This window comes from Hermetia illucens, chromosome 1 (assembly GCF_905115235.1).
Source record: "Hermetia illucens chromosome 1, iHerIll2.2.curated.20191125, whole genome shotgun sequence".
In the NCBI taxonomy this organism is placed as follows: Eukaryota; Metazoa; Arthropoda; class Insecta; order Diptera; family Stratiomyidae; genus Hermetia; species Hermetia illucens.
Genome location: NC_051849.1, coordinates 188,725,741 through 188,749,712, shown reverse-complemented (window position 1 = coordinate 188,749,712; position 23,972 = coordinate 188,725,741). Strand labels below are relative to the sequence as shown.

Below are 23,972 nucleotides of genomic sequence, written 5' to 3'. Positions count from 1 at the left end.
AAGGTGGAAAATAACCACTTATTAACGAAATAAGAGGAGACATTCTTTTAAAAAAACCAAAGCGAATGTAAAAGAGAAAACTAAACAACAATTTGTTCGACTATCGGTATATGTTGATGATATACATATTGTATGTATGCAGGTTTATTAAGATACTTGCCCACAGAGGTGCACCTTTCACTCTTCAAGAGTCACCACGCTTACCAACGTCCAATCAATTCGCAATAATAACACTTGAAGAAATATTCAAACCAGAGGTAAACAACCTAAAGATAAGTACAGAGTTTGGATATGCAATTATAAATAATGCGACTACATATGTATAATGGAAGCTTTGTAGGAGACGTGGAAATGATGCATTACTTGATGTTTAGTGTGACTCGTGCAGAAACATGGAGATAGCAATCCACTTATCCTTGCACTTTTGTTTTCGACAACTTGTTCGACTGCCTGTTATAATTTGAAGAAGTGAAATTAACGATTTCATTTTATTTTAAGCCAATTATTAGTAATTGCTTCGAGTGAAGTTACAATTATGGAAAGTTTTTTATAAGCAGTTATACAAATGTTACTAGAGATTAATTACAAGTTGGCGTCGTCCTTATTCGACTCTTGTGTTGTGTTATGATCGATCTGCCATATATTTTGTAGATTCTCATCTTATATTCAATTTTTATGAATTTATATTTTTATTTTAATACTTATATTTCGTCTGTACTCTGATTTTTGTATGTTTACTGTTCTCTCCTTTGTGAAGTAGACGTCTTCCACACAATTTTCCATGACCGAGTGGGATTTGAATCCGGAGTAACGAGATGGGGAAGCCAACACTCAACCAATTCGGCCATAGTAACGTTTGGTTATCAAAAGTTGCTTGTGAATTTTTAACCTACAAAAATAGTTAGACTCTACCACTTGTTTTTTTAGTTGTCCATAACTATTTTACAATGAAATAGCTCTTTCGTCATTGGCTCTTAGACTTGTTTATTAAAATTAGCAAGTTATTTAATATATGTATATAAATCGGGGGATATATTTGAGCAGTTCTGTCTAAAGTCCTTATTCTTCTCTGAGATAATAAAAAATTATAAACATCTTGGGTGTGATGGAGATTCTAGCGAGTTCACGCTTAACTGAAATCATTGCGGATGACGCTATAAAAAACTGGCCCTCGCAGTAAAGGACTATACCTCACAATGAACCATCAAGGCAAATCCAACAATTAAGTAACTGAACGAGATCCAAGAGTTGCTTCTTGCCAAGCATCAAGTGAAAAGAGAATGTCAAAAACATAAGTCCCATCGTTGAAACAACAGTTAGCAGTAGTTAACAAAAAGCCAAATAGGGCTCGCATACAAAATCGAAATTCAAATCTTGAAATGTATTTGAGCTGTTGGTCCTCTTAGGTAGCATCAAATTACTCAGTTTGGAAGGCTACCAAAGGAAAGATCTGCCCACAAGATGGTGGATTTCCCATAAAACTCAAGTATAACTCCTGGATAAGAAGTAATGTCGGAAAGTGTTCACCATTTGCAAACAGTGTTTATTCCTCATACAGCGCAAACCAAATTTATCTTCCAAAAGTTACTCCTGGAACAGCACAAGTGTGCTCCTTTAAAAAGCAAGCAGATTACTGATACAATCAGAAAACATGTTAATCCAAAGAAACGGCTGAAGACATAACCTTATTCCAGGAAAAATGATTAAGCCTTAGGGCTATCAAGCATAGCGATTAACTACTTGGTTAGAGTTTTCAGTGCTACTGAAGTTTTGGTACTCCTAAGACTTAACTATGATATTTTCTGAATTCCGATGATTTCAAAATTCGTGGGAGACAAGACCCTGGTTACTTCTTATAGACCAATCTTCCTATTCTCTTGAAATCCACCCAACTACTGGTCTACGCTGACGATATCGACATCATAGGAAGAACAACCCGACGTCTACCTTCATCCATATCGAGCAGGCGGCGCGAGATCTTGGGCTGCACATTAATAAAGGCAAGACGAAGTACATGGAAGTAGGTCAGCGTCAAAACCAAAAGAACGAATAACATCGAATCGCACTGGTCAAACGAAAACAATGAAGATAGGAGACTACAACTTTGAACCCGTTGAAAATTTCTCCTATCTAAGGTCGAAAATCACAACCGATAACAGCTATGACGATGAAATCCGCGCACGGTTATTGGCAGCCAATAGAGCCTATTTCAGCTTACAAAACCTTTTTCGCAAGAAACGTCTCACCATTGGGTCAAAGCTCTTACTGTACAAGACAATGATATTGCCAGTCCTTATGTATTCCTCGGAGACGTGGGTTCTTAGCAGAAAAAAAACTGCGAACTTTTGGCCGCGTTCGAGAGACGAATCCTCCGAAAAATTTTTGGCCCCCTACATGAGGATGGATGATTCCGTAGTCCGAAAAAAAACAGGGTGATGAAATCAAGGCCTCAAAATATGTCCCATTCCGATATCTGCTCAAATGAACTTACTAATAGTGTATTACCAACTTTAAGGAATTTACTGGAAAACCCCCTTTAGGACTTCCGAATTGTACCAGCATAGAGGACAATATTTCGTATATACGTGCTAAATTTTATGGAAATCCGGCCATTAACGCCAAAGTTATAGCAGTTCAAACTTAGCAATTTCGCGTGAATTAACTGCTTTCAAAGCCATGCAAATAAGATGCTGTCATCATAATTAACGAGAATAATTGACATTCGCGTGAAATATTAAAGTCGCATTTGTGAAGAATCTACTTATCTGCAGCCTTTTTTAAGGTTATGTGTAAAACACTTATGTGAAATCTAATTTTCGAGAGATGTCCCATTCCGGTATCTGCTCAAATAAATTTGCTAATAGTATATTATCAAGTTCTAGAAATTGACGAAAAGACGTTCCTTAAGTTCATCCTAGGTGTTTGCACCGACATAGAGGACAGCCTCGTGCATACACATGCCAAGTTTCATGAAAATCCAACTATTAGTGCCAAAGTTATAGCAGTTCAAACTTACTCATTTCGTACGAATTAACAGCATCCTAATCCATACAAATAAGATCCTGACGTGATAATTAACGAGAATGAATGACATTCGAAAGAAATATTAAAATTCCATTCAAGAAGAATCTGATTCTCCCCAGCCCTTTTTTATATTTGATGTAGGTTAAATTCTTGGCATTTGCTAATAATATTAAACTCTGAATTTCAACCGTGCAAGGTTGACTATTACTAATACAGTACATTTCATTAAATTATTTATTTATATCGCTTTCTAAAGAACTGTCATGCGATCGTCGCTCCTCATATCTTCATCTTTTTCTCCAGCCTCTGTCCCATTCACAAACGGGGTCGGCTCATTGTGTTCGGTTTCGCCATTTTATTTTATCCTTAACTAGATGTAATCGCGAGGTTTTTAAATTTCAATCTAGCGTATCAACCCACCGTTATTTCGATCGGCCTTTTGGTCGCTTACCATCGACTTCGATGTTCAGACCAATCTTGGCAAGTGAATTCTCGTTAGCGTGAATACGTGGCCATACCATCGAAGACGCCTTTCTCTATTTTTTTCTACGATCGGTTCAACTTCATATCGATCGCGGATATCCGCATTTTGGATGTGATCAAAACGCGTCACTCCACTCGTCCAACGCAACATCTTTGTCTCCATTACCGCAAGACGTCGCTTATTGTCTTTTATAGTCAGCCAACACTTAGAACTATAGAGACAGGAGGGACGACATTGTGGTAAATTTTAGATTTGAGACGAGCACTGATACGTCGATCACAAAGAACACCAATTGTGGAATCCCACTTCACGCAGGTTGCGTTAATGCGTGAAGCAATTTCATTACGCAGCTCTCCATTGACTGATAGCATTGACACAAGATATTTGAATCGCTGAGTTCTGGAAATGACAGTAACCTGCCCCTCGAGATATGTAACTCGCTTAGTTCTAACAACGGCAGTAACCTACCCAGAACTGAGCTATTTAAATATCTTGGGTCAATGCTATCAGCCAATGGAGAACTGCGTTATGCTCCTTATATAAGGAAACACAAAACCTTTTATATAATACTTGCGGCGTCAAGCTTCCGGTTTATTAGTTCAAAAACACAACATGGGTATGGAATAATATCGAACGTACACTTCAGACCAGAACTTGGGCTGAGCTAGAAAATGGTAAGCGAACCGTTTCCGTGACGCTGCGTATAATGAGTTGCTTCTCTTCTGGTACGAAATCGCAAGCCATCTTCGTCCTCCTTTAATTTTAAGAACATCAACATCGATTTGAAACTACTCTGCGTTAATATCCTTTCCGTATTGGTGGCAGTAGTGCTTTGAAAGAGACGAACTTTGTCACAAGGATACACCAAGCTTTCATTAACCTCCGTCTGTGATGCGTCATTAGGATACCTTGGATAGAGACAGTCTCAAACGGAGAATTAAATAAGCGTATGAGTATTAGCACCCCATCTATTAGAATGTAACCATGCAGGGAATATACAAAAATTGAAGGTGTATCTATCTATCTAATTGCTTTGGGGTTAGTTTCTGAACTAACAACAAACTTAGTAATGCTTCTTCGCTGTTTTCTCCACAAAGCATTCAAAAATCTATCATAGCGCTCTTAGTTATCTGAATGATTTGGGTGCAGTCAGATTCGAAGAAATTATATGCCTAACAAATATCTAACAAGGTTTAGGAATAATAAATTAGGTTTCCCGACCGTTCATACATATACTGCAAAAATGATCTGATGTAAGAATAACAGGTTGTTACGTAGTTGTAGGCCATATCACACTGACCTAATAATAACATATGGAACCGGAACAGCACAATATTTCCACTTTTCACAATAATATTGATATTAAGCTTCACAATATTTTCACTTATCGACATACATAAACTGGTTCCCAGAGGAAATAAGTGCAAAGTTTCATTAAGGATAATTATGACGGTTGAACTTATTTAATTCTACTCATGTTGTATGATGCCTCGAGAGGGGGTTGTGGAACCTATAGAATAACACACATTCAGTATAAATGATAATGATAAATGAGACAAGGGTACTAGTCACATAACCTCTCCAAAGACTGAAGTGGAAGGAACTATATCTACCCTCCCTATTTGATATGATTAATTCAGAAGCATTTCATTATTATGTGCGACCTACAAAATTTTAACAAAAAATCGGAAGAATATTGGAACTGTAACAATCCTTGACTATTATCTACAATGATATTTTTTAAGGATTGCGGGGTCCTAATTCCGCATCGACTTGATGTCGGACCGGACCAAATGGGGAGCAACATACTACCTCTTTCCTTTTTTGGTCCATGGACCCCTCGTTTAGGGTTTAGCACCCAAACTTTCAAAAATATTAGGCGAAGACGGCTTGGACCAAAAAATGGGGAGTAAGTTGGTCCTTATTTGGTTAAGTCCGACATCAAGTGGATGGAGACTAATGACCCCGAAATCCGTAAAAAAATATGTTCAGCTTTGTCCAAGCTTTAATTCGAAGTATTTGCGGATTTACGCTCAAAGTAATTTGCAGTTATGTCGTGTTCTGCGAATTATATAAAGGAGCACTTAACATCTGTGAGCCGCTTCGCTCACGCTGTTCCCAGGGCAGAGGTGAGGCAGCGTCTGACGATTTGTCTCTGCCCTGGTAGGAAACCGTAAAGCCGTCTTTGCCTAATATCTACAATGAATTAAATGGACGTGCATCAGGCGGGGTTTAAACAATCAAATAACAGCGTAGGCAGAAATAGAATACATATAATAGAATTATGCTTGATATTTCGTCAAAATTGGTTAGAATAATATATATATGTCACTTGTAATGGATAACATAGAGTGATAAGCTAAGTTTGAAAGGGGACTCAGTCATAGTTTCCACAAAAACCCAGGGCTCAATAAATGGCTTTTAAGATTTTCAAATTGAAAGACACCACTATTGGATTGATGTAGCTGGTATAAATATAATACTTATCCCGGAGACTAATGCCTTATTAGAGAAGGACTTTTTGGACTACCTAGGATGAAATCCCAATGAAAGATCTGTTGATTCATTTAAAACTACTAAAAGAGCTATTTAGTCCTCTGTGTCTGGATGGCTTAGCGATTGGACTACTCAACTGTCATTTCGTAGCCGGATACCTTTCTACTGGGGCTTGATCTCTATTCTGAGTGTTTGTCTCAAATTAATTATAAATTGATGTCGACTTCACTGACCACAGTCTCTTGAATGAGACATATTTTTATTTCTATCTGGAAGTTCTTTTTAACTCTGGTTTAAAGGCTGTTTTTTATTACCATCTAATTGCCCTTTAAAAGTTTTGTAAATTTTAGGGACTGCTTTTCTTAGGAATTGATTGCCGCATTTACTGGCTTGCAGCAGTTATGCCACTAGAGGCTATTAGGGGCGTGAACCCAGGAATCATGCCACGAAAGTTAGGTGTTTCTGCGCTTCGTGATAACATCCTTTACTTATATGTGATTCTGTAATCAGCGGTGACGCCAGAAAAGGTGAACTTTTGCACATCAAAAATTGCATGGTCAGAATAGTTGGAGTTCAGCAGTCAGAATATCGTGGAGTTCAGCAAGGCAAATAATGTGCCCAAAATAGTCAAATCCTTAGAGACGAAGTAAGTCGAAGTAAGTCACTATATAACTAGGTAACTGCACCACAACCGTTTTCAATCGGCACCAACAACATATATCTATGTCAGCACAGATCAACAATGTCGCCTGCTCTTTCCTGTTACATTCAAAGCCAGGAGCCTAGAAAGAATAAGATTACTGCAAAAGGTGTGAGTGCTCTCTAGATAGCAGCAATTTCCTCTTCTGAGTCCAACCCAAGTAAGTCTAAAAAGGTGAAAATTTCTGCGGTCACATACGAATATACATAAATTTATCAAGACCCCCCTAGGGAAAGGATTTTGAAGCTTTCTTTAAAAGTTGCAGACCAGACAAGATTCTTAACTGTTTGGAGTCATTTCACGTTCATTACGGCTTAATGCCATCACTTAGCTCCCTTCAACTTTAAGGAACCTGTTAATGATTATCGGGAGTATCTACAGGAAAATGAACCTTGGAGATATTATGCGTCAGCTTTTCACGGAGTACTCGTAATAAATGCGAAAATTATATTTTGCAAACTTCGTGACCAAAAAGGGCCACAGAGAGGCTATTGAGACCATGGAAAGCCTGGTCCCCATACTTTTACTCAAATTCAAATTGGAGTCTTTCATAACCTCCTTCGGAGCTCTTTGAAGAGCTTTACAAGGTGGTGAAAGTGAAATTCATCCTTTATCAGAAAGGAAATGTAGGTCAAGTGAGAAGTTATGAACAAATGAATTTACATATTTCTTGGGGATACAAAGTGTAGAAGCCCAAAAAATGAGCACTGCAATATGCTAGTAAATTCAATATCGTAACACTTACCACTGGTTTCATATGCACTACTGTTCAAATATGCGGTGTATCACTGAAAGCAAACGTCTACTGCATTTCGAAAGTATACTGAAAGGCAGGCATGTGCTAATTTCATGAAATATAACATTGCAGGGAACTGCCTTATCAGTTGGACAAAAAATACGAATTTGAGGAAGTCTCTTCCGCAGGAGATAACTAGCCAGGTTTTGGTAGCCTTTGGTTAAATCTAATGCAACTTCTCACCTGAGAACTTCGGTCATATCTTAATAGAGCGATGACAACAGTTGCAGTTGCACAAACGAATATCACTAGCAACCAGATTCTTCGCCTAGGACACCTTCAAATAGGACAATTTCAAGTCAGATTTAGTGCCAACAGTAATTCTAAAGTACCCACAACTTAACCATCAATATTCTTACATTTGAAAGTTCTAGGTTGATAAAAATCAGTGAAAATCAGTAAAGCAGTAATTTCGATCTTGCTAAGAACAGAGAAGTTATTTGCTATGATACAAAGAAGGTGCAAGTACAAACGGAATCTTTCGAGCTTTAACGCGGAAGGACCCCTCACAATAATAATAATCGTTGGCGCAACAATCCATATTGGACCAGGGCCTTGAAGTGTGTTAGAGCACTTCGTTCAAGACCGTAACGGTACACTACAGGATTACAGTACCCTGTAGAAGGCAATGTGGCCGGTATTGCGCTCGCCCGAGATTATTACCCTTATTTGACTCAGGTACTCTATTACAGCTGAGTCAACAAACCATTTAACACGATAAGTTTGCTGAGTTTATATTATCTGATGGAATTTACCAAAACATTACCGTTAAAAACTAGCCGCCTACCTAACATTGTTATTAAAAACTCAGCCAGGGCATCAGTGAACTTTCTTTTTACAGTCTTTAACAATTTCCTTAGTACCTGGGAAATGGCAGAAATTGTTCCTCTATGGGAAAGGGGACGAAACCTAAGGTTAATCTCCCTGTTATTTTATTTGATCAAACTTTTCGTATGGACTGTTGTAAGGCTGATTCAACGTGGCGACCTCAAGAGTGTAATCACCAGTTACCAGGGTTACGAGATAAAGACGAAACACCGCACACCCTGAGCTTCCACAATGAAGCTAAACTACTACGCGCCTTAGATTTAAAAAAAGGGATTTTGACGCGCACGGTTGTTGTCAGCCAACAGAGCTGACAAAAACTGTTTCGCTCGAAACGTCTCACCATAGGGTCAAATCTCTTACTGTACAAGACAATGATCTTGCCAGTCCTCATGTATTCCTCGGAAACTTGGGTTCTTAGCAAGAAAAATTGCGAACTCTTGGTCGCGTTGGAGAGAAGAATCCTCCGAAGAATTTTTGGCCCCCTACATGAGGATGGACGATTCCGTAGCCTACACAATGACGAAATCTATGAGCGATACCATGACCGTCCGGTTGTGGATAAAATCCGGCTCAATAGGTTCGGGTGGGCGGGTCACTTAATCCATATGGATGAGGATGATCCCACCCGGAAAGTCTATAAGGGCAATATCTATGGTAGAAAAAGAAGACGAGGCAGACCCTGCCTGAGATGGAGCGATGGCTTAGGTCAGGACGCCAGACAGCTTTTAGGGATATCGAATTGGTGGACCGCGGCGCAAAACCGGGATGTCTGGAGTTCCTTATTAAGGCAGGCCTAGACCGCATACCGGTTGTTGCGCCGTTGATGATGATGTGTCGGATAGAGAAACAAACTTTCAAACTTTGGATTACTCGCTCTTTTCTCAGGAGCAAGTGCTCTTAATCCTCATTTTTCCATCCCCAACCCAATAAATCAACGAAATCTATTTATCCTCATAGACAAAAGTATCCAGGAAGTCGGGTAGTGATGTGTGGAGTTGCTTATTAAGGCAGGCTAGACCGGATACCGGTTGTTGCGCCGTTGATGATGATGATGATGATTTTGAGGCAAAAACGGACTATTATATAAATTGTGTTTATATAAGTAAAAAGAGGGTGCACGTTTTTTCTCTCTTTATGAAAAGATCAGATTTGATCTCGGTTAGAAAATAGTATAGTGAGGGGTAATACTGGAAAGTTTGAAGAGAATCACGCTATTAATAATAGCTTGAAGTGATTCAAAGTTGTAATTTTTCTTGCCAATGCTACTGACACCCCAATTGCTGGTTCCGGTCCGGGTATGGAGGAAATTGAACCCTCCTTTGCTAAAGCATCCAAGATTTCATTTCCCTCTACACCACAACGATCGAGTACCCAGAGTGTTCCACCGTATTGAATCTGGAAGCAGAGTTCAATCGATTTCTACATTTCTGAACCATTTTTAAGTGATAAAAGGACTGCTCAACGCCCTCAATGTAGCTTGACCATCGCTGCAGATAGCAATGCGCTTACCATTCAACTGTTCGTCTATCATTTAGGTTGGTGCCCTTAGGATCGCATATACTTCAGTCCGAAAAATAAGGGATAAATTTTCCTCTCGTTTGTATTCGGGGTAGACTCCGGGTCTAGAAGACGTCCTGTAGATGACATGAGTATATCTTGAGAAGCATTCTTATAGTTCGTCCCAGTTTTCTCTTCGTTTCGAGATAACTTCATATTTTCTCCTAAACTGATGTATGGCGATCCGAGAATCGGAATGCATTGCGAAAACTGGGTTCAGTTCTTCCAATAACTCTTCGAATTCTCTATGTCCCCCACGTTAATTTTTTCCCCATAAATCTAATCGAATTATGAATTGCTCTAATTGCAGTCTTTTGAATAAACAAATCTAAGGATATGGATAAAGATAAAAATTGGGATCTGAACTCGGTGTAACGAGATCGAGTGGTGTCTAATGTTCAACGAACTCGGCCATCGCACCTTATTTAGGATTCCTGAAATCCTTCATTGAAAATGTGCGATCTGTGAGAACTCAAGCGTTTTTGACCCACAATCGAATTATTTGGTCTTAAGTCCGCACTCGTAGACCACTTGTGTATTTACTGGCTCTCGTACAGTCAACTGATCCATTGTAAATTCACAATGCAATATTTTTTTTGGAACCATTTTCAAGGTACAGTATAGAGGGGGTTATTGTAATAACACCTTTCGGTTTTGTAATAATATCCTAATGTTTCTTAAGTTAATAGTAATTCAAATTATAGTCACCTCCTATTTTACCGACACTTGGTTTCGTCATTGACAATTTCAAAATTGCTTCTAAATTTCCACCTACTATTGAGAATGACTTCGACTGGATTTGACTTAATGGCCGTTGGAGCTTTTATTTGACTCTTTCTTTCTAAAATCCCTCGACAAAGTCAGTGTGAAGTGCAAAATAAAGTTGCAGATGGATTACAAGTTAATCAAATAATTGTTTCCTGTTTCTGAGTGTTGGCCGACCATAAAAGACAATGAACGGCGTCTTGCGGTAATGAAGACGAAGATGCTACGTTGGACTAGTGGCGTCATACGTTTAGATCACATCCGAAATGAGGATATCCGCGATCGTTATGGGGTTGCACCGATCGTGGAAAAGTTTCGAGAGAGGCGTCTTCGATGGTATGGTCACGTAATTCGTGCAAACGAAAATTTACTTGCTAAGATTGGTCTGAACATAGAAGTCGATGGTAAACGACCAAAAGGCAGACCTAAGCAACGGTGGCTTGATACGCTGGATGGGGATTTGAAAGCCTCGAGATTGCACCCAGATCAGGCATTCGATAGAGCCAAATGGCGAAGCCGATCACGACGAGCCGACCCCGCTTGTGAACGGGACAAAGGCTGAAGAAAAAGAAGAAGAAATAACTGTTTCCTAACGAATATTTAGTTTAGGTAAGATTCGGCGCAACCTCGTTCTGCATGTTCACAAGATAAAAACCGTTCTAGCAACCACTGTCATCTATCAAATGTAGAACATATTGGAAGATCTGCACATCAAAGTTTGATATTTAAGAAACCAATGATATGTATATATGTGACTTCTACAATCAGTAAAACATTTTCTCAATTTTGTCACCTTGGATGGCCTCGTACTTTTATTTGAACTTAATATCGGGTTACTGTCTTAAGTCTTTCGTTTCAAATTGGAATTGCGTTGATGGATAATAGTTCGGGGGAATTTGAGGTTAAGTTCTTATGATAATATTGCTTCTTGGGTGAAATCTTTATAAACAGAAGGGAGCATTATTTTGCCTCTTTCTTTATGTAGACCACACAAAACTCCTTTTCCTACAACGTTGAATAGCAGAGGGAGAGATAGACTTTTAATACTTTTAAGAATCCCATATTTTATTTGATGGACAAATTTCCCTGAAGGTGAATCTGCAATTCATTTTTGGGGTAAGCAGATTTTATCCCCAGTAAAGAACAACATTTTCAATAATAATCTTTTGGTCAGCATTCTTTTAAATAATTTTTTTTTGTCAGTTGAACAGTGGGTCATATATGCACAGCTTATATAAAGTGATTATGCTTGATGGGATTTTCTTAAATGAACAAATAATCATTGTTGAACTCTTACTAAATATGTACATTGGTTTCATCTCCAGGCAAACTTCATTTAAAAAATCTCATATTTGTTTTCCCACAGAAAGGTTACCAGTCCCTGTACCCAATCTTTAGTTGGCTTTCCGACAAGTTGGTCGTCAGGTTGTCTTGAAGACGGCAGACAGAAACCAACCACGACTTATCATATCATTTTGATCTTTATACTTAGTAGCAGATAGCAATTGAAAATTGAACGTCATGTCACGTCTCACAGAACTTGTTCATTCAAATCCAGATCATGAAAAGAGCCAGATGCGCACTAAAGAAGTCAAGTGCAATCCAATACAATTAATTTCAATTACGGCGAATACACCTGGAGCAGACGAGGTAGATTGTAGTGCTCTAATGACACAATTTCCACTCGTTGATAACACTTCTGCGGCTGAGAATGAAGCGGTTTGTAATTCAAGAGAATTTCAACCAAGTTTTTCTTTTCTATCCATTGATCGCTCGCTCTGCTTGATTGGTAATTATTCGTTTTGCATTTATTTACTTTTCTGCAATTACTGGAGTCAGGTTACGATGAGAGTAATTGAAAGGTAACAGTTTTAATTATAAGAAGCTTGGAAAAGCACTTACACATTTATCGGACACAGTCGAAACTGGCGGGCATGTTTCCTATTATATATACTTAGATGATTTCGTAATGTCGGAAAAAGTTTCTGAAGAAGCTAAATTTAGCTCATTCGTACGCTTTCCGCGGAATGGTCGGAAACTTTGTGCCATAATCGAGATATTTTGTAATTATGAAATTGGATAAGAGGTGAATACTAGGTTGGTGAGTTGCAAGCGTTACCTGCTCACTTAGAGTGATCTACTTTCATTGTCCAAAAATGGGGAATTTCGTAATTACGTGTGCTCGTAAGTATTGCTACTACTACCACAGTTTGCCATAGTTGATTGCTGGATTTTTCTGCAAAAATGGGTTTTTTCTGTTTTCAGAACAGTTGGGTGTTGCTTGTTGCAAACAATCTTTCTGAAGGCAATAAATAGATCATTACAGGTTAGCTTATCTCTCTTGCTTCATTAACTTTGATTTCAGAATTGATTATCTTCAGTTGCAAATCCTCCCCATAATATTTACTTATTTGCATCCCATATTGTTACACCAATTTCTGGTTGTAGCAATCTTCTGTTTACCGAAAATATTCCACACTAAAGTGTTTTCACACAGTTACATTTCTTGCAATCAGCCGGTCAAATTCTTGATCTCTTTACATAACTGGTCATGGTTACCTTACATAGTAACTGAGCCAATAGTTTAGCAATCCATCCGCTCGCAGTATGGATACAAGCGCATAACTTCGGCAACCAACCGGCTTTTTCATGGTTTCAGTCGAATTTGCTTTTATAATCTTCACTATTTATTATCTTTATCGCATTTCCGTTATATTGTTGACTACGGCAAGCAGGTACTTTCACTTTCGATTTTTTTTTTGCTTTTTAATTTCTCGAAAGGAAAAAAACACGATTTACAATATTATTCCGGTTGATGAGTGCATGCAGCATATAATTATTATGTACGTTCACCCATGCATATATAGAATAGATTTATTAATAAAAGACGCTTGTACTTGATTCGCCCAATAGACAAGACTAGGTCAATGGATTGGTTGGAAACGAATAAAAAGTAGATGGATCAGAAGAAGTGCCATTGATAGTGTCAAATTTTATTGTACCAGACTGAGAAATGGAAAAGAAAATCCGATTAGTCGGTGTTGACGTTGATTGTCGCGCAATGGCTAGTGCGGAAAGTGGTAAGCGGTAACATATTTACATGTTCGATATCTGGAACAACTTTTACTGTCGGTTAAATCATTTTTGGACAGTTTTTTGTTTCGGTGGTTCGTTTCAACGTTTTGCTTTCGTTTACTGGTATCTATATTCCAGCGAACCAACATGGATCAGTATCATGTTGAGATGATTCCTTCAACTGAATTGCTAACTGCAAAGAAAGGGCTTCTTATATATTGTTATCCTATCCTACTTTTTGAATCACCTTGCCAAGGCCCGGCTTTTCCAAAAAGTGAAGAAATAGCTCCTTACCGCAAAAGTAGAAGATACAATTTTATTAATAGCACACTCGATCAGACCCATTTCTATTTATAACCTTGAATCTTTTTTATTCATGGGTTTTTTCCATTATTATTGACTCATATCCATCTTCTTTAGTATTAGACAAGTTAACGTTGTTCTTCTATTCTTTGGTTTCTGTGGAATTGGGAGTTTTTTATACAAAACGGTATATTTTCCTTTTATTTTAAATATTACCAATTTATTAGCAACCGCTTTCTCTGACTACTCTTGCCAAAGTTAAATTCCTTGATGGGAGAGCGGCTCATTTTTAGGGTAATCATAGATTTGCTTTATTTTTAGATATCTGAAAAAGCGTGGAAGCTTGATTGAGGTAGGTCGTGAGTTATTGATTGGACTCATTGGGAGCAACATCTGGAAGATACGGCGGAAAGATGAGACTGGTTTTTTCTCGTAAGGTATAGTTTCGCCGTTTTAGGGATCACCACAAATTCTTTGATCGTTATTGATTGAAATTCGATGATTTATTGGTGCCATGTTTTGGATTGTTCTTGCTGATTTCAAGAACTCACAGTAATACATATATATGCATAAATAAAATATATTTGAGAATCCAGAGGTCATGTCGAGGGTTGTTGGCAGAGCTTATAATTCATTTTTCGCACTTGAGATCTATTTTCCTACTAAGATTTATGAAATGAAAACGTGATCGTCCCTAAAAATCTTTTAATGCCTGTTAGTTACCCCAATTTCTTTCTTCAGGATCCTTTTCATTGCTTCCACCTTGAATGCTTTGCAGTTCGCAACTGAAATAATTTGTGAGTTAATAGAAAAAAAAATCAGGTGGATGGAAATCTCTAGATTAATGCCTGTCTCAAATGTTAATATTTTGAACTTGATCTGCTAATAGTTTAGAATGATTCAGATTCAGTTTAATATCATTCAGATACATTATCGCGGCTGTAAGTCGTTTCACCATTAAAGCAACTCTGCATATCCAGGTTGACTTATTCTACCTCTGCTGACGTATTCTTGCCGATATTAAACGCAAAATCAACTCATTCCCCATCAAACGTTAACAAAAAAACCAACTACGAGGTAGTTTCCGTGCTACCCGTTGGCCTGGTGGACCAACATAAATAAAACCCTTGCCAGTTCAACACTTTTTTGCAATACTATGAAAGGTTTTGTTGTGGTTCAACCTATTTGCCCTGGCTTTCTACCACTACATCATCTATCTTTCTAAATCTGACGCTGTGATAAGATTGTGAATTCTGAACACTTTAAAAGTTACTCTTTCTTGTGCTATAACAGAGGCTGAATGGCTTTGGTTAGGACAATTAGTGGAGGCCAAACCCTTCTTCTCTTGTTCCTTTTTCTGTTACGACTACATAAGTATAAGACCATTTGTGATTTTCCGTGTATATTTTCCGAGGCTTAGCCTCTCTCATCTATAGGAGGAATTCTTCGACAGATTGTTGGAAGCCTTGATTGAAGTTTGGCCTCTTTCCTTTTTATTTTCTGTGGTGAATTAACTCTCTGTGGTCATCTGGCTTAACATTTACGGCTCTCCATCTCTCGGCAATCTTTTCCGGCTTTCTTATTTGAATTTCCTGAAAAAGTTGAACCTGAAAAGTAATCCAATTAAACCACACTTTTGATCTTGTCCTTTAAAACGTGCCTTGCATTATTTTTTCCATTTTACAGATGCTCTTTTTTATGTCGCTCCTTATACTTATGATCCTATTCTTGTATTCAACACTTAAATCACTTACTGTTTTGGGTAAACTTTTTAATTTTAACTTTTGAAAGGGCAATTTCAGCAGCTATCAAGTGGGATCTCATCCTCCTTTTTTTCTTCCAAGTCCTAGAATTCTTACTTATTTTGATTCACTATTATTTTCTTGAAAATACATTGATGTGGTTAACGTTGAAGCTCTGCATACTTCGGTGAGGTTACTCATAACTAAGTCCAAAAACAAATATCTGGGTAGTGTCGAAGCTATACTGTCATGTAGAAACTTTCAAATCTTTTCGTCTCACATCCGTAATACCTGCAACTCTTCCCAGCTCTCTCCCACTTTTATCAAATAAACAGGGACCGATGTTGACTTGCCTCAATCATCCAGTGATTTATGCTTTAATTATTTCTCCTTTCCCTTCTTTTGTTTCGAGTATCTTGGCAACTTTGACGAGAATGGTGGATCTGGTCCCGATGGTCTTCTTGATAAAATGAAGCCAATACTTCAAGGTTATCATTTTCTAGCCTAGTGAGGGATCCTAAGTCCACATCCACTTGATGTTGGACCGGACCAAATGGAGAGCAATATACTCTCACGTTTTTTGGTCCACGGATCCCTCGTTTGGGCATGGCACCCAAGCATTTAAAAATATGGACTAACGGTTTCGTCCAGGGTAGAGGCAACTCATCAGACGCTCGTTCTCCATCTGTTGCCACTTACGGTCACGCTGCTCCCAGGGCAGAGGTGAGGCAGCCTCTGATGAGTTGCCTCTGCCCTGGACGAAACTGTTAGTCCATATTTTTGAATGAATGAATGAATTGTTTCTTTTATAAAATCGACATCTCGGGAGAAAAAGGTAAACACCGAGGTTTTGGTCTCACCTCCATTATCGATGGCCAAACAACCGGTTCCCTGTCTAGGTCTGCTTTAATAAAAAATTCCAGATCACCACGGTTTTGCCTCGAGTTCCACTAGTTCGATATCCCTAAAAGCTGTTTGACGTCCTGCTCTACGTAATCGCTTCATCTGAGGTAGGGTTTGCCACGTCTTCTTTTTGTACCGTAAATATTGTCCTAATAGACTTTCTGGGCTGGGCTATTCTATAAAGTTGGGTGCTTAGACCAAAAAAGGTTTTCAGTTCCGGTTCCGGTCCGACATTACACCCAAAATGAAGATTCCTCAATCCTTAGAGAAAAAGAATCATATTTTGCACAACTGAGGATTCAGATACCAAAAATGAAGGAAAAAACGTCAATTCAGAGTCACTTCAATCTCATGTATAAGAAGTTGGTGATCAATATATTACAACAAAGTATTTTATAATTTTAACGAAATATGCAGGACTGAAGTGGTCCCGAATAGTTGCTTGAATATCCCCACCACTCTGAGTAAAATTCTGAGTTATGACTAAGATTAAGATTAAGTATCAGGCCGCTATCCACCGGAGAATAATGTAGTTTTTGAAAAAGTGAGTTCTATTGAAAGAACAATTCTAACATCCAAGCAGTACGGAAATTTTAAAAAACCCGCAAAATTTTGTCTCCTGTTCACTCCTTACTTCCTACCAAAGGATATTCAGACAGTATCTTATCGGTATTCTTGTCCCTACTTCATTCATTTCAATCAGTGGGACAAGCAAAGATGAAAACGAATACCTATGGCACATCGCCATTGAAACTTGGGGTTCCAGATCGAGAGGCGGACGCTAAACTAACTCGGTCAGCGCGCTGTCCATTTGCAGGACAGAAATTAGACATCAATAATTCAACCGATTGAAGTATAGGAATAAAAATCTCGGGCAATAGGTTCAAATCCGACTGAAACATGAATTAGTAGATTTAGTATAATTACAACCATGTCTGTACAAGCGCGCAATCGTAAGGGAAGTATCTATTAACATTGAGATATAATTAATTCTGCAAAAGACAACATAAATTTTCCGGATTAATTGTCTCAGTAGTAAGAAACCGTTGCCACTACAAACAGTTTATCGGAACCAAAAATCTTACAGTATAAAATCAGCTGAGCTGTCGAACCCTTAACTTTAGTTGTAAAGAGCTTTCCTAGGCTCTCAGTGAGGTTGTTGGTCACGGATTTTAAGAACTGAGTAAACAATGGATAGCAAAAATAGAAAAAAATGCAGTTTTAATAATCCAATCAATTTTAGGTTCATTTCTTCCTATCCATTTAGAAAAGCTTTTTGAGGAAGTATGGAGCGTTTTAATCTTATCCATCAATTTAGATTTTAGTACAAACATATATAAAACATCAACCGAGAGGGCAGTCACAGAATTCCTGATAGATTGCGACAAATAGAAAGTAGGTTCGTCGATATAAGATATAGACAAGTTAGGCATTAAGGAAGTGTGACAATTCCATTCAGATTATGCCATGAGAGATATCCTACTATCCCAGATTGTCAGAATAGTGGAGGAACTGTACAAGCTTTTTGAAAAGCCCTGGGAGGACACGACCCAAATCCGATGGGCATGTAGATGTGCTTGGCGCATTATGCCCTACATAGGCGTTTATGCCAACCACATGTAAATATCATAGCTCGCCCAAAATGATCAATGAGGTTTGTATCTTTCAGAGAAAGCTAGATATATAGGCAATCTACACAGCCTCTTTTTTTAAGGTTTTGTGTGAAACAAAACCTTATTAGAATCGAGACGGTCTCTGTCTGTCCGTCTGTCTGTCTGTCACACCCGATTTATTCGGAAACGGCTGGAGCGATTGTCATGAAAATTGGTGAGATTATGTAATCTGGTGTTCCCTTTACATGCAGTAAGTGGCGCCATTTTGTGTTCAGTTTAAGGGGGGCTCCCCATACATGTGAATGGAGGGTGCAAATTTTTATTTCACAGAATGTATCCATGTGGAGTATCATATTGAAAGGTCTCTATTAGTACTTTTCGAAACTCGTTCCATATTTGATATTGCGTGAAACTTGGGGGAGCGAGGGCTCAAAATATGACCCCCAAAAAGTGTAACAGGTCTCGTTCCAACCGAAAAATCTGAAAAAAATCACAGTGATGCATCTCTGCGAAATCTAGGCCTCAAAATAATGCACAATTTGGTCAAGTTTGAAGAAAATCAAATTATTATTAACAAAGTTATAGGGGATAAAAGTTTACCATTTTTTGTGAATTTCGTGCACTCTTCAACCTGCATGACGTCATCATCACATATCAGTTCGTCAATACCACAACGAAATGAGTTCTTATGAATGGAGTCCCAAAGAATTATTTTGTTTTAGTTTTTTAGTCATTTGTCAACCAGTCATGTGTGTATGTAGGTATATAATATATGCGTGCTAATGAACTTTGCGGGTAGTGCCTAAATCAAATAGATATAAGAAGTAAATCCGAAATATGGTTACGATCAATTTATATACGTGCATATATGTGTACAGTATTCGGAAATAGGCAGTTTGTTTGTTTAGGGTGAGCGTAATATCTATGGCTGTAATATGTACGTATGTCTCGTAGTTTGGAAAAATATGAATGAATATGTTGGGTTTTTAGCTATATACGGATAGAAAAATGTGCGTTGAAATTTCTTACATCAGATGAACACAAAACCTTTTTACCCGAAGCGCGAGCTTCCGGTATTACGACTTGTTGTATTATTTTCTTTGAGACTGCGCATTGATTTCACTATCATAATATTCAATACTGCACAAGTGATAAGTTTAGAACGGAGGAACAGCACCAAAACGCACACAAACATCCAGAAGGAACTGAAATTCGAACCCAGGGAAGTAAGACCGACACAAAATATTTCATGGTTTGATCCTTAAAACAGCGAACACATTGTATTGACTTGTCCTGAAATTTAAGGACAAAAATATAGGGACGCAACATGAGCAAGCCCGTGTCGACGAGACACTTCAATTGAATCTATTGGGGGATGGACTTCACGGTGAATTTCGCGAATTTTTTAGGTTTTTGGGATTGCTTTTTGTCGATCTCGGCCAACTAGCAGGGCCATTTGACCTTTGGAATGGTCATTGAGAGGATCGTCTAATCTGTTAGGTAAAAAAACATATTTTTGTTTTCCAATAATAGCATTAACACATATCTGAAAGATGTAGGTAAAAGGGTTTTCCAAAATTCGAACCTGCAGAATAGTTATGGCCGTAAAACTGACCAAGTGTATGGAGCGCGCGTTATATATACCACTTTCAAACGCGTTTTCCCCAAAACACGATTTTTTTCAAACTGCTGCCATGATGTCTTAAAAACTGTTTCATTGATTCTGTTTAAATTTGAGTAGTATCGTTATTATATATGTAATATAACTATAAGTTGAATTAAAATAATTCAGTTTGCTTCGTTAGATTTTTGCTATCCGCTGAATAGGCCATCGAAGAGTGCTAAAAATTCATTTTGTTTTCTAAAGCATTTAAAAACTTTTTTTTAAAATGGTCACTTGATTTTAGCTCCATATAGAGCATCAAGTCTCACGATTAAAGTACCCTTTTTGGTTTGTGTCCCGTTAGCTGAGTGGTTACAGCACAAGGCTATTGTACGGAAGGTGGTGGTTCAAATCTCGCTGGCGGCAGTGGGATTTGTATCGTGATTTGACGTCGGATACCAGTCGATTCAGCTGTGAATGAGTACCTGAGTCAAATCAGGGTAATAATGCTGACCACATTGCCTCCTACAGTGTTCTGTAGTGTACCGTTACGGTCTTGAATGAAGTGCTCTAACACCCTTCAAGGCCCTGATCCAATATGGATTGTTGTGCCAGCGATTATTATTATTATTATTTTGGTTTTGGATTCCAGATAATCAGAGCGGCCGGGATCATTGTGGAAATCAAAATATTATTAAAATGGATTCACTGCCTGTCCGTCACACGCACTTTTCTCCAAAACGGCTATACCGATCCGAACGAAATTTGGTGGACATATGGAAACTTTCAAATCCCACGCATGTAATGAGTGACATAAATTTGCGTGCAGTTTAAAAGGGGCTCCCCATATATGTAAAGGGGGGATGTAAAAATTTTTTTCATCGAATATAGTCAGGTGGAGTATCGAATGAAAGGTCTCAATTAGTACTTTCCGAACCTGACATTAGTGAATTGTAAATTTCGCGAGTAACGAGTCAAAATGTACACACTTAAAGTGAGATAGGACTCATTTTCGGAAACTACCCAAATCTGGGCCTCAAAATAGGTCCCATTTCGATATCTGCTCAAAATGACTAAAAAAAACCATCATTTTTGGATGCGCCCCCTATTTTCTATCAAAAGTATTTTTGCAGTTCCAGCGAACTATATTCTCTTGGTCTGCAGGTCGGTTTTATTTACACCCAAGTATTTTATCCCGCCCCAATACAAGATATCACAGACTAGTGGACAGCGCCAACCTGGCGGTATAATTATATCAGTCTTAAACCAATTTCCAGACTTTGCTGTCAGGAAGAGATAATTGTATTCATTACAAAATGTGAAAAAATCGCCTTTTAAAATTGCTATAATATGTGAAAAGAATTATGAGTCATATTAAGTTAGTTTTGCATGAGACGACCACAAATGAAATGCTAAGAGTTTTTGACTTTATCAGCTTTTTTCTTCGGAGGCCATTGCTTATCCAAATGGAAACATTCCATTGAAAAATGGCATATATTTCTTTTGTTTTTCAAAATGTTTTTCCTCGTAAAATAACTGAATTTATTCTTTATTCTGCATGATATCTCAATCAAATCTTCACGTGCCGCAATAAAAAACCTATAAAACATTGAAAGAATTTTCATATATTTTCAATATGCTTCTATAATTTTTCTGTTTTTAACATAAGACAGTCATGTCTATGCAAATTTTACCTCTATTGACTAAGTCGTTGACCAAGGTTTAGAGCGGGTTGAAAAAAATGAAAGTAGTTCATACTGAACCCTGTCCATGTTCTTAATTAGATTAAAAAAAAAAAAAGTTGGTGTCCGATCTGAATTTTTACAAATATTTTCGAACTTCAAGGGCTGGGTCGGAAAAAGGGTAGTAGCCGTCTAATAACTTTCAAGACTGAGCGACTAGTAGGAATAGAAACTTTGGGAGGCAAAAGTCTTCAAACCTTTTACAATGGAGGAGATGGTCATGTAACTGATCCTGATTGCAAATTTTGCGTCTCTAATTGATTGATTCTTGAAATGCACGCACCCCTTTTCAAAAGGAAATCGAGGTATGGAAAAATGGTTGATTTTCCCGATAGTAAAGTGAAGTAAAAATTCTAGAGATTGGAAGAACACTTTAGCTTAAGCGAAGTAAACTCGCACCTGATACGGTTTTGCACTTTAGTGCATCTGTAAACCCTTCGTGAACCCCCTGGTGTAAAGAAACTCTCATATTGTCTACAAACTACGTCTTATATTCTGCAGAAGGGATGGCGGGGGCGTTTCCTACAGGATTTCGAGTACCGAATTGCAATTATTGCATTGGTATGGTTATATAACGTGATGCTCATATCAAAATTAAATTTTATTTAACAACATTATGTATCTGAGAAAAGATACAGTAAAAATAGTATGTAAAATGCTTGAGCCGCAAGGTTCAGTTCTTGCAAAAATTAAACATCTGGGAACGCATACTTTCTATGCTCTCGTTTACTGTTAACTAGCTTGAAAGATTGATTTTTTCCATACATTTTATCATTCTTCATTATTAAAGGTTACTGGCTTAAGTCTTTCGTTTCAAATGTATTTCAATTTTGCAGTTGTGTCTAGACTGGTGATTGGAAGTTAAGTACTTTTAATAACATTATTTTCATAGCGGACTCTTTAAAAACTGAAGAAAAATCATATTTATTTTGGTAATGATGGAGTGATTAAGTTAGCGTGTAGAAAGTAATTTACGAAAGGTGAATGAATAAGCAAAGATTCAACGTTGGAGGTTACTTTCGAACTACGAATGGCTATCGCAGATGTTATTCTGATTGAGTATCTTCCAAATTTATATGACAATAAATAAAATTGTTTTATTATCTTTTCCAACACGAATAAAAACTTTATTGAAATTCCAGTTTTACTTACATAAATCAAGTGTCTCTTGCAATCCATTTCGTAGATATAATATGATATTCACTTGACAATAAAAAAAATTCACTTTTACACAAGCAAATTAAACAGTAATAAAACGCCGGCAACTAATGAATTCAGCTCACTCAAATCTTGCCTTTCCATAAACTTTCGTTTGTTAATTCAAAGTAAATTTTCGCGAAACAAGCTAAATGTGTATAACATCTGACCATAGTATTGGCACTTTCTCAATGGATAGATTAAGATCGCACCCACAATCCACTTTTTCTCGAACACTATTTTTGAAATGCGATAGTGCAAAAACACACCGCATTCAACAATCACTCTTCCTGAACCATTATAATAATTTTCTCAAACTATTTTTTGCGTTCAAAAGCCTATTAAATATCAATTTCACACGTAATGAACGAGGAAAACAGATAATTGTTACTTATAGTTTCTCGGGTAAAATCAACACGCGATAGATACGACCGGGCGAAAGAAAACTTTTTAAAGAAATGCAGTAGATATGAGCGCACATTAATGACAATGTCTTCTCGTCGCGTCAACTGCTAAACGCGAAACGCTTAACTGTTGTATTCTTGTTATTTTGTGGAAGAAAAAGTGAGGCTGGCTTTTCACTTAGTAGGTCAGTAGTGGCCTTCTCTCCGCCGCTGTGTTGCTGGTCGTAATTGCGAGACGAAACACGAAAGACTTAACGATGTTAGCATTTCTTTCAGTTTGATCGTATATCGTCTCCGTCTTGGTCTTTATCGTTTCGTACATTGCGTCAAGCACCGCGACTAAGACTTGGGACTGAAGTTATCGCGACCACAGTAGTGACAACGAGCGCCCAGAAGAAGTTGGAGGCGATGGTGATGGCTATGGTGGCGACTCTGGTACTGGAGATATCAATGGGATATCTTCTGTGGTGGTGGCTATCTTTCTTTGAATGGGTACCAGTGGGAAAAGATGAGTTCGAGCGCCTTGTAAATCGAAACCTAAAGCATTCTGTTTCATTTGATCTTATGTAGAAATGCCCTACCTTAATTCAGTACCAAGAATGAACTGATTGATGCCGTCCATCTTTCTAAATCACTAATTATCTGCAAGAACTGGTAACTAAGAGGTTTCAAAATTCAAATTACCTAAACATAAACCCATCAGATGATAGGAAGACCATTCCCCAATGGTTTCCCTGATG

At 37.9% G+C, this 23,972-nt stretch overlaps 1 protein-coding gene across 1 annotated transcript in view; it reads right to left on the bottom strand.

Annotated features, from left to right (window-relative positions):
* The window catches only part of LOC119647198 (protein spaetzle 4), a 46,008-nt gene extending 22,286 nt beyond the window's left edge, over positions 1 to 23,722 (bottom strand). The window contains exon 1 of the mRNA XM_038048010.1: positions 22,784 to 23,722. Within this exon, the coding sequence (XP_037903938.1) occupies positions 22,784 to 22,810 (27 nt within the window). The 5' untranslated portion in view covers positions 22,811 to 23,722. The remainder of the gene's footprint in view (positions 1 to 22,783) is intronic.
* Between the last annotated feature and the right edge of the window lie 250 nt (positions 23,723 to 23,972).